This window comes from Vigna angularis, chromosome 2 (genome assembly GCF_016808095.1).
Source record: "Vigna angularis cultivar LongXiaoDou No.4 chromosome 2, ASM1680809v1, whole genome shotgun sequence".
NCBI classification, from domain to species: Eukaryota; Viridiplantae; Streptophyta; class Magnoliopsida; order Fabales; family Fabaceae; genus Vigna; species Vigna angularis.
This window is the reverse complement of record NC_068971.1, coordinates 40,739,763-40,751,395: the sequence shown is the minus strand read 5'-3', so window position 1 is coordinate 40,751,395 and position 11,633 is coordinate 40,739,763. Positions and strand designations below refer to the sequence as shown.

At 27.9% G+C, this 11,633-nt stretch overlaps 1 protein-coding gene across 2 annotated transcripts; it reads right to left on the bottom strand.

Moving 5' to 3' along the window:
• Positions 1-3,570: 3,570 nt before the first annotated feature.
• On the bottom strand, positions 3,571-8,008 carry LOC108323201 (uncharacterized). Of its 2 annotated transcripts, XM_017555570.2 has the most exons (5): positions 7,770-8,001; positions 7,434-7,505; positions 6,038-6,197; positions 4,111-4,200; positions 3,574-3,957 (listed from the first exon to the last, which is right to left on the bottom strand). In XM_017555570.2, exons 1-5 carry the CDS (start codon positions 7,866-7,868, stop codon positions 3,803-3,805), a joined length of 576 nt encoding a protein of 191 aa, XP_017411059.1. In that variant the 5' UTR covers positions 7,869-8,001; the 3' UTR covers positions 3,574-3,802. The 2 variants fall into 2 exon arrangements, with proteins under 2 accessions (XP_017411060.1, XP_017411059.1); XM_017555571.2 differs by lacking the exon at positions 4,111-4,200 and having other exon boundaries at positions 3,571-3,957; positions 7,770-8,008.
• Positions 8,009-11,633: the final 3,625 nt, after the last annotated feature.

Below are 11,633 nucleotides of genomic sequence, written 5' to 3'. Positions count from 1 at the left end.
TATTTTTATAATTAAAAAAATTATATTAATTTTAATTATAATCGATATAAAAATAACTTTTTATTTTTAAAAAACTAACTAAGTTAAATTTAATTTAATGTGGTTAACGGTATACCACGTATGATGCCAACTTATTTTCCTAATGTGTGCTACGTTTGTGTCAAGTTTGATACCAGCACGCTACACTTAAAAACTTTCATTCTTTCCACAATCACCACCACCACAACGTCGTTAAACCACCATCTTCCTCTATCATCGTTTTCATCTTCGTCACCGCAAGACCTTCGTATTGTCATGGTGAAGCAAACTTGCAAACTCAAACCACCATTAAAGTCAAATCGAAGTTCATAAACTTTCATCGCGCATCAGTTCGTCTTCCTCCACCACCATAGAGACCAAATCAGAACCTAGAAACACCAAAATCACATAATCCTAAATCTCCAATTTTCAAAAACCTTAACATCATGCGTCTTCCTTCTCATCGCAATCATCAAATCTAGAAATGCGAAAACAAACCTCGGCGCACCAATCTTCAAACCGCAACACCATCTTCCATTGCGCCACAAACAGCCAGGAGGGAGAACCCCCAAATCGCGAAACCCCCTTTTGCGCAGCCATGGGAACCTGCAGAAAACCAGACAAATCTCTAATTCAGGAACCTAGAGAACACACTAACCCTTTGTTCACTTGAATAGATTTGGAGGAGAGTGATTGAGTGGATTTAAGAGAATTTGAAGATAAAATTTTTTGTTGTTTATTTGAGTGAATTTGTAGGTAAGTGAGAGTGAATTTGGAAGCATCGTTTCTGATAATTAGTGTAGGATTTGATTGATGTGATAGATTAAAAAAATTTACTTCCAAATCCACTCTCACCTACTTCTAAATTGACTCAAATAAACAACAAAAAAATTTATTTTCAAATCCTCTCAAATCCATTCAATTATTCTCCCCCAAATCCATTTAAGTGGACAAAGCCTAAGTGAAACAAGTATCAAAAGTGGCACACAGTGGGCATGTAAGTTGACATCATACGTGGTACACCGTTAGCCACATCAGATTAAATTTAACATCGTTCGTTTTCAAAGATTAAAAGTTAGAATTTCTTAAGGTAAAGGATCAAAGCGAACTAAAATTTGGAAGAATAACGAAATCCAAAAATGCTTTATACTTGAGAAACTAAAAACATATTTAATCTTTTTCTTTAATTTGTAAACATAAACACACACTCATCCTCCAATTTTTTTTTCATTCTTCCTACACTTAACATCAAATCCCTAAATATATCATCATTTCTTCCAACCCACTCTATACTCCCCTCTCTTTTCATTCCCTCCCATAGTCTTTGCTAGAGAGGCTTGCAACCCGGAGGAGCACCCAGCAAACGCACGTGGTGGTGGCTCGATTTGCTTTGGTATGTATCAACGAAGGTGAAATAACTAGTTGCCAACATTGTCATTGTGCGTACATGGCACGATTTGTGTTGCACGTGTCTTTCGTGACATTTTTTTTCCGATTTCGTTTCAAATCTATTTGTTTTGTGGTTGGTGTCGGTCGGAATCAAAATGTAACACTAGCACCCGAAGAGGAAGAGAAGCCAAAATGAGAGGAGAAGAAAGAGAAGGTTTATTACTAAATTCATTGTTTTTCTCTTACATGTTAGCGAAAACACATGAATTATTACGCTTGTTTGTATATAATTTTTAAATATTTATAAATTATTTAAAGTTCAAATTAATAATTAAAAGAGTAAAATTGAAAAAGTGTATACAATCATAAATATAGTTATAAATAAAATAAATTTTAGATATTGAAATAAAAAATATTATAAGTAATATTATATAAATAATATTATGAGTAATTATTTAAATTTGAAAAAAGTTACTAAAATAATTAAAGAGTAAATAATTCTGTTATATTTGGAAACATGGTTACTAAATGATAATAAAGTAAATAATTCTTTTATAATGAAATAATTACTTCAATTAAAAAAAATATTTATTATAAAATGATAAAATTGAAAAATATTTTTTAATTGTGAATAATTATTTAAATTAAAAAAAGTAGTAATTAAAAAGACCTCTTTATATATAGTAATAAATTTTTATGCTTTTCAATTTTTTTCTCATTCAAGTTATCTATGTAACCTGAGGTTGCAACAATGACTTTGAAAGTGCACCTGTAATGTGAAGCTTGCTCTAGGAAATCAAGAAACACATCAAGAAAATGAAAGGTTTGTTCTGTTGTGTAAAAATAGAGGAATATACAAAAAAAAATTAATTTTATGAACAGTTAAAATATGTTAATAATGCTTAAAATCTATTAATATAAAAAATTTATCAATGACTAAAAAATCATTGATAAAATCTTTATATATAAACTTTATCGACAAAACAAAACTTATCAATAATTAACTTTTGACGAACCTATTGATAAAATCCGTTAATACATATTGAAATTTTTTTCCTATAATAACGTTAAGATATCTTAATAATTCATCTCCATAAGAGAATACGACAACAAAGTATCTAATATATAGACAATGTCCTTGAACATATTAATAATAATAAAATGTTATATATTAAACTTATTTTTTTTATTTCTATTATATGTAAGAATGTAAATTACTTAAGATTTGATTACTAAATATTTTATACCATTAAGTGTTATATTGCTATCAATTGTTACATTACAGATAATATATTATTTAGATTATTTTTACATGGTAATTTAAGGCATAAAAGTTGTATTTATCAGTCTCCATAGGATGGACGTTTCTCTTCCATTAATAAGAAAGTATTTCTCTTGTATATTGTTTCTTTTATTATCTTCAGTTCAACCACTTTCTTCAACATGAAAGGAAGTCATGTATCAATGTAAATACAAAATAATTATTCAAAGCATATCTTGAATGTTTAGCACTGCTTGACAGTTTAGACGACATTATTATTTAGAATCTACCTTTAAAAAGCAACAAGTAAATTATCATTTATAATCTTTTTATTTCAATATATGTGAAACAAACATCCAACAATATTAATTAATTAGTGTTAATTTATATGACTGTCAATGTTTAGTTCTAATGGATGTTAAATATTATTTTAGTGTACAGCATAATGATATACACATAACTTTATAAATTAAGTTTATAATTTGCCAAGATTTTAGCTAAATTAGAATTATAAACGAATTATACTAAATAAGTTAGAATTATGAACAAAACTACATTAATAAATTTATATTTCTGCATTTCCTTATTTTTTTTAGAATCAATTCCTTAGGAACTCAAACAAAATGTTTTTCTACTTCCCTTTAGAAAATTAAGTTTTTATCACTTCTCATGAGATTATATTAAAAATTTTCATAAAATGTTGAGAATACATAATAAATTTTCAATAAGAAAGGATATTATATGTTAATAAATCTCTTTAAATAAACTTTTATCACGTTGAGAAATAAATTTTAAGTTGAACTGAATTTCACAATATTGACTTATAAAATAAAGTTTATATTTATATACTACAAACTTTTATTATCATTAATCGACGTAAAGATCTCTAACATTAAAAAAGAAAATATACATTATATTTCTAACCGGAATCTCTGTGCTTTTTTTTTTATTTACTGTAGATAAATAATCATTACATGGAGAGCTTCTATATATTGAGCATAACAGCAGCAGAAGGAATGTAATAACAGCCGGATTTATGATTGGATTTTGTTTCTAACTCAGAGCATGCAAAGCATTTACAATATGATCTCGTTTTGTGTGTTTTTGGGTTGCATTAAGCAAATGAAGATCCAGTTAGTATGTCCATTCCTTTGGAAGAAATATATCAGGAGAACAACTTTGACTCTGAGAAATAACACTGCATTGCTTCATACCCTCTTTTTCATAATTTTTCTTCTTTGTTGACTCACTTCTGTACACTTGTCCGTTTCTTTCGCCATATTTGGGACCTGCATGTCATTATGGAACTTTCCTTTTATATATGGTATAAAATTTAGAGAATAAATTTCATGTAACGAAAATATTGTTTTTAACTTAAGATATTAGAATATGATATGTATAATGATATATGTTTTTTCTTAAATAAGGGTTAGATGTGAGACCTTGAGAAGGTGAAATCTGCATGCCTAATTGGTGTACTTTTAGATTTAGAGCTTGAACTACTCGAGCTGGAAGGAGGACTGGAGCACATGCTGCAAAACATTAGTGAGGTTTATTATTTTAATGTAAATTCCAATTATGTGGATGTTCACCAAAACCTAGACAAATTCCATGGCAAAATTAAAATCTAAATTTTAGCTTTACTCAAAAAACGGCCTGCTGAAAATTATTTTATAACTAAATAGCCATATCGGATTTATTCATATTAAATTTTTCTGTTCAAATTAATTTTAAAAATAATATACACCCAAGAGAGAAGAGAAATCAAGGGTGCGTATATAATTATTATTATTCTTTTATAAATAGCTTATTTCTTCCCTAAAAATGTGAATGTCTATCTAATTCTTCAATATTATAAAAAAAATGTTCCAATTTGGTCGTACTCATCCTTAGCATTTTCGTGACAATTGATGTGTACACAAATGACATTCTAGTTGAATGGAAAGTTGATTTCTTTTTTCTTTTACGATACTTGTGATGTTAACTTATTATTTTCAATTCAGTTTTTTTTTAAAATTAACCACTTTTTATCATTTTGATATGTGAAACTACTTTAAAATTTTAATTAAATATCAGATTGTATATATTAATAAAACATCATTGTCTTTCTCTATTTTCATATTCTTTTTTCTTTTTTAGTTTTTTACATTTGTTTTATTATTCATCTTGACTTTAGTCTTGTCCATATTTTCATCAAGTTGATTATTTAAAATTTAAATAAATTTCAAGGCGTGTTGAGTCCCGTGCTCAAGGTTTAATATTGAGTTTGAGAAACTCTTTTAAATATTTTTTTATCCCTTTGATAATATATATATATATATATATATATATATATATATATATATATATATATATATATATATATGAAAGTGATTGTAATGATATTTTTTGTTATGCTTAAGAAATTATTATATTTTGTTCATTCAAAGTTAAAATTTTAAAAAGTCATACAATAGATGTTAAAGTCGTATGGCGTGTATATTATAAACTATTAGCACTTACATATAGTAGCAATTATTGATTAAATCCAATACGTCAATTAGTAAGATTTCAAACCAAAATATATATTCTAAATCAAATAATTAACTTATATGTTATAAAAATTTTAGAACATATCCTTAAGCGCTTGTGATATATAAAAACATAACTTAAAATTTATATTTAATTATGTGAGTATTTTAAATTTTATATAGTGAACTTAGTATGAAGATGAATGATAGAAAATTAAGATGAATCCATAAAGAGTGTTAAAGAAAAAACAAGAAGCAAAATGATAATGCTTTTACCAATAATTTATATATAATGCGAGACTTAATTGAAATTTTGAAAGCATTTTCAAGGATTAATATGAAATTAAATGATTAAATTTAAAGACTCTAGATTAATAAAAAAAATAACATGTCACGAGTATTTAAAAAGTAAAAATAAAGTTAACTTTCACTTCGGACCACTAGACTAAACTCTCACGTGTCATTTATGTATACGAAGTCAACTACCACGTAGACCCACAATATTTCAGATAAGTATCAAATTAACAAGAGGAGTAAATTGAAACATATGTTGAACTTTTTAACGTTATTTTTAAATTTTTTTTGTTTTGTTTGTTTTACTTTCAGGAGTTGAAAACTATCTATTTATCCTCTCTTTGTTTTTATCCCACCCAAGTTTTACTTTCTTTATTTGAAAAATAAACCCTAAAAAACTTAAACCAAACATCATTCCCAACATAAATTTAAACTTCGATTAGTTATGTTATTAACAACTAGATATTTTCCCTAGACTAAACCCTTTTATTTATGGAATTTTTGCTCCAGATATGACAGTCTACAAACACAAGCTTCAAACTACAGTTAAATTTCAACTGCAAACCTGGTTTTCTTGTTGATTTTGTGCCTGCTTTTTGGGGTAAGAACACACCAGTACCACCACATGATCCTTGTCCCGAAACTAAGAAAACAGCTTGCATTCCAGGCCCACCTGTGGCATGTTTAGGCCTTTGATACGATGATCTTGCAGTAAATTTTGAGCGCTGAAGTGAACATAACATATTTTAATTTCAGATACATTGAAACGGTGAATAATTAAACAAGATAAAGTCTCTGTCCATAAGCAACTACATTAAATACATAACAATAATATTTCACTCTGCCTCCGCCGTATTCATTAACTGCTATATGCCTATTTATAGCAGAATTCCCGATATAGCACACATTGACACAGTGGAAGTTACAATTAAACACTCCACCATTTTTTTAAGGCAATTGGGAGTTAAACAATTAAAATATACAGGTTTGAATGAATAACAGATGAAAGTTTCAACGCCTTCGACATATCAGTTTATTTTTTTCAAAAAATCCTATTCCAGATTGCTTCTCAAACTGCCTCTGTCAAGAACTGAGAAACCCTGACCTTACACCCTCTTTATTTAAACCATCAATCCAAATTCTTTCTTATGTCACTGCAGCTTGGTTATGTATGGATGTGAGTAACGAGGCATGCGTCATGACATGTCTAATTTCATATTGCAAGCTTTGCAACTTTTCTAACAAGCCACTAAATGTTATCTACTTTAGCACAGTTTGTTTAATATAGTATATATAGATGCTTCACCTTTTCAATTTTTAAAATAAAACCAGACTCACTAGCTAGATTGACACTGTTTTCAATTGACACGTTAACTTTCATCCCTTTATTGCTGAGTTTTGAGCCATGCCATCTGCCACTTAATTAAAACTAGGATCTGCTTTATTTCTGGTCTTTTGCTGTTCTCAACTCAAAAGAATGTTACCCACAAAGTAAAAAGATCAGGAATATATATCAGAAGCATGCATCTAAAAAGACCCTTTTGTTCTTAAAGAAAACTGTGTGCAGCAAAGGGTCTAACAGTTCAAGTGCAAAAGCATATCTTTTTTATTCCCACTAACACCTAGCTAAATTTCCTTATACAAAAGTGAAAGTCACAGATATGCCAAATTCAAATCTTAACAAGACGAGCCCATGATGATTACATAAAACTACTTTTACATTCTCATTTGGTAGTTTCACTTATTAATAACGTGCCTAACTCATTTTTGGAATTTCTGTCATCTCATATATCTATCTTTAAAGTGCGTATTACTAAAACTACACCCTGATTAATACCTAAACCTAACTAAAACGATATATTTATATTCCACCTACCACAAATACGCAAATATTGCACCTTTTTGTTGGTGACCACAACAGAGGCAGAGAGAGTGAATAAAAGAATTACATAGAACAGTACCTGTGATTGTGTTTCCCTTTGATATCTGTGATAACCTGGTTGCTGATATTTCTGGTGACTCCTCTTATGAATCTGTATGAACGTTCAGATAACACTAATTAGCTGAAGAATAGTATGTTGTTATTTGTAAAAACTATTGCATCACAGAAGCCAAATGCACTATATCAGTTCAATCAAACATTATGTGAACCCTGAAATGTGGAGAGAAATGAATCTCAAATTATAATGAAGCGGCCCAGTTGTTTGTTTGGAATTGAAACAGGTAGAAAAGGTGGTGTTGAAGGAAACAAAGTGATGAAAGAAAGAAGAGAGACTAAGGTATTAGTACTAATTAACCTTGTTGCTGGAGTCACATGCCTCGTCCAGAACATTAGAGGGTAGCAAGAGCTTTCCTTCTTCGAAACCAACTTCACCATCATCATGAAGAGAAGCCATGAGAGGAATAGAGAAAAGATTACAGTGATAATGATTTTGATGAATCTTACTCTGGAATGTGAGAGAGGGAGAGAGAAGCTTTTTAAACTCCAACTTCCAACCTGCAACTCAACTAAAATAACTTGCGTGTCAGTGACCGCAGAAAAAAATAATCATCTTTCACAAAATGTTGTCAATTGATTAGTTTTCATCCATATTTATTTTGCAGGGCCCACATCGATCACAAATACATATTAGGCATTTTAAAAAAGAATTATCTTTTAAATAGAAATTTTTTGTCATTGAAAAATAGTTTTCATCCACAAAATATTTTAGGCATTATAGAAAATAACGATCTTTTTTAGGTTTTTATTACTTTTTTATTCTCCGTCAGTATAATATCTTGCCCTGAATATTGGCTAATTAATCAACATTCGCTAATTAGTGAATGTTTATATTAACTTCGTTTAAAGAAATAACTGATTACTAATCACACTACTGGAAGAAACTTTAGAAAAACATGATTGTTTCTTGGAAAAGTAATTCTCCCAAACATGTGCTCCAGTAATTATTCTTTATGTTGCTTTTGGCACTCTTTTTTGTTTACTTTATGTTATCTTTTGAAATCATTTGATCTGGTACTCTAGAAATGAGAGTCATGTGTATAAAGTGTTGAGTATAAATTAAGAAGTGTATATGCATCAATATACATGAACTTTTCCTAATTTAATTAATTATTTTTAATTTAAGTTATTATAATCTTAAATACTTAAAAATATTATTTAGAATGACTTTATATCAAATTCAAATAATAAAAAAAATATTCGAGACCTGCAAAGAGTCCACATAAACAGAGAAAAATACATTTACTCTCTCAAAAGTTATTCTAAATTATATCTCAGTATCCTCTAATTCACTTTTAAGTATTTTCTTAGTTAAAATAAATAGCAACTTCTTTTAAATTTGTAATAAGATGTAAACAATAAATTTTTGTATTTTTTTAAATAAATATTTATATCTCTTATTTTAAGATTAGAATTAGATGAAAGAAAACCAAGTACAAATAGAAACCATGGTGTAGGACTTAGGTTGGGTTCGGTAAACCCCTTCATCTGTTTTGGTGTTGTTGAAACTTTGATTGCGGTTAATAACACTCTCCTAGTTGCTCCATGCTCTTGTGTTTATTTATTTTGGTCAAAACCTTAATTTGAATATTATTTTTTTTAAAATGATGTGAAATTGTTCTAATATATATTTATAGTAATGTAATAATTATTGTCAAAATTTCGTTTAATCAATTATCTAAACCTAAATTTTCAAAATGAGAATATAACCTTATTATATCTACATTACATATGTGGAAGCTATAATTGTAGCAACTATTCTTAACCACCTTACCAAACCCTTCCAACCTTTTTGAAAGAGTAGGAATAGAAACAATCTTCACCACTTCATCAATACACTGTTTACTATTTTAGGAAGTGAATGGATCAATTTATTCAATCAAATTTAAAAAAAAATGAAATAGGGTTTTGTACAAGTCAAAATTAATTATATACAAGTTAATTTGTAAAAAAAAAATCATGTAGTTTCCTTCTAAAAGGGTTTGTTTTACCCTTGAGTTTATTTTAATCTCCCAAATTTCAAAAAGGTTCTTTTAGTCCAAAAAATAGAAAAATAAAAAGCTATTTTGGTATATGAACATCTAATATGAATGACTAAAATTAATTTCAAATTTTAAGCTTCAAAACTCATCTTAATTTCTCAAATTTATTGTTTGAAGTCTAAAATTTTTGTTTGATTAAAACATTTTATTTTGAAACTAAAAATAAGAATTATAACCAAATTTGAGATTTTTCTAGAGGATACACACACAAATTTTAACCTTAATAATTCATAGGTAAATTATACAAAATCTTAAAATTAAAATTTATTTTTAAATCAAAATTTTAATATAAAAACATGATAACTTTTTGTTATAAAGACCGCACACAATTTTTAAACAATTAACTAAAATAATATAAAATTAGGTAACAATATTGTCTTCTGTTAACTTTTTATAAAAAAATAAAAAGGAAAAATAAGTTGTGAGAGGGAAAAAATAAAATATCTGGAGTTTTATATCACTGTATACTATGGATTGCCATGGATGACGAAAACTGTCATCTAAAGTAAGGGAACCATATTTTAAGATTTATGGATTACAATGATTGAGGATGATACATGTGGGACTGATGCTTCCGATACAAACTAACATACAATACTTATTCAAACAAAAGTCAATCTTAATGTTTTTGTTGTTTATTATTTCAACTTTGTTTAATGTGCAGGATTTGTTGTTTGAAGCAGGTTATGAATGCGATTAATGAGCAGTTGAGAAGAGACCAGAGAAAATAAACAAAAACAAAAAGGTGTAACATGTTTTATAAATTTATAAGACATGTTGTATTTAATGTGGCAGATTATGGTTGGTGAAGCAAGGTTCTTAGTTTTTCTGGTGAAGAATGTTGAGAAAACTAGAGACATATGGAGACTAGATTGCATCTATCCAAACTCAAGTGATTTAGGTCACCAAAACTCTAATCTTATCATGAGTTGACACCGATCATCAAAATTCAACACTACACAAAAGCAGGTATATCGCAACCAAACTTTGCAAAACCAAAACTATATAAATAAATTATAACTAACCTACAAAATTAGGTTTAATGTGGAGGATTAGTCTTTCCTAACATGGCAAATCAACGATGTTTGATTTTTTTTTTTTAAAAGTGCCCTCATTTAATATTAACCCTACATAGAACACGATGGTCAATTATACAAATACTTCTTAGAAACAATATATATATTTTAATCTTATATGTAATAAAGTGTTTGATTGTAAAAATTACACAATAAAAAATAAGTTGTCATCTAAGTTACAGGAAACATATTATTCACCTAAATGAAGATTTTAACATTATATTTTTAGTGTATAATACGAGCTTTGATTATTTTTGTCTAACATACATTTATATATATATATATATATATATATATATATATATATATATATATATATATATATATATATATATATATATATATATATATATATGAGTTTGTCTAACACACATATGTATATTTTTAGCAATGTATCGAGTTTTAGTAGACAAAAATATTCTCATATATTATGAATTATAAGTTTTAAGGTCAAGGACGTTTGAATAATTTTCATTCTCAACACTAAAAAAAATAAAAAAAAAACCCAAACTCTTCTCGTTCCTCTCAATCCTTTCTTTTTCATCTCTCTCACTCTCCAACATTTTCTCTGTTATGTCTACTATAACCCCAACTGAAACACTCGCTTAACCTTAATAATTCACCTTCCTAACTTATCTAATTTGTTTATCTCTCATCTCCATACTCCCTCTCAACCACACACAGTAGCCCGCACTGCAATTTGTTGCTCATGCTCTATTCGTTCATTTGTTTTCCACTTTAATAACAAAATAATTGATGATGTTGATGTTGATTTTTGATTTGAGGGTCGTGTTATATCTTTTCCCTTCTGATTGTTATTAAATTTCGTTTTGGAATTTTAGAATTAGTAGTTTATCTTCAAAGAGATTTGATATTTTGACTATTAAGTTGTCCGGAAACATTTTCCAAAAGAGAAAAATCGTTATAAGGAAAGGAGATTCCGGAAGTGGTAAGTTATTGTCCAGAAAATGAATTTTTGAAATAATAATTTTTAAAAACATATTTTCCACTGAAACAATATTTGAAAATATACTTTTCATCTTC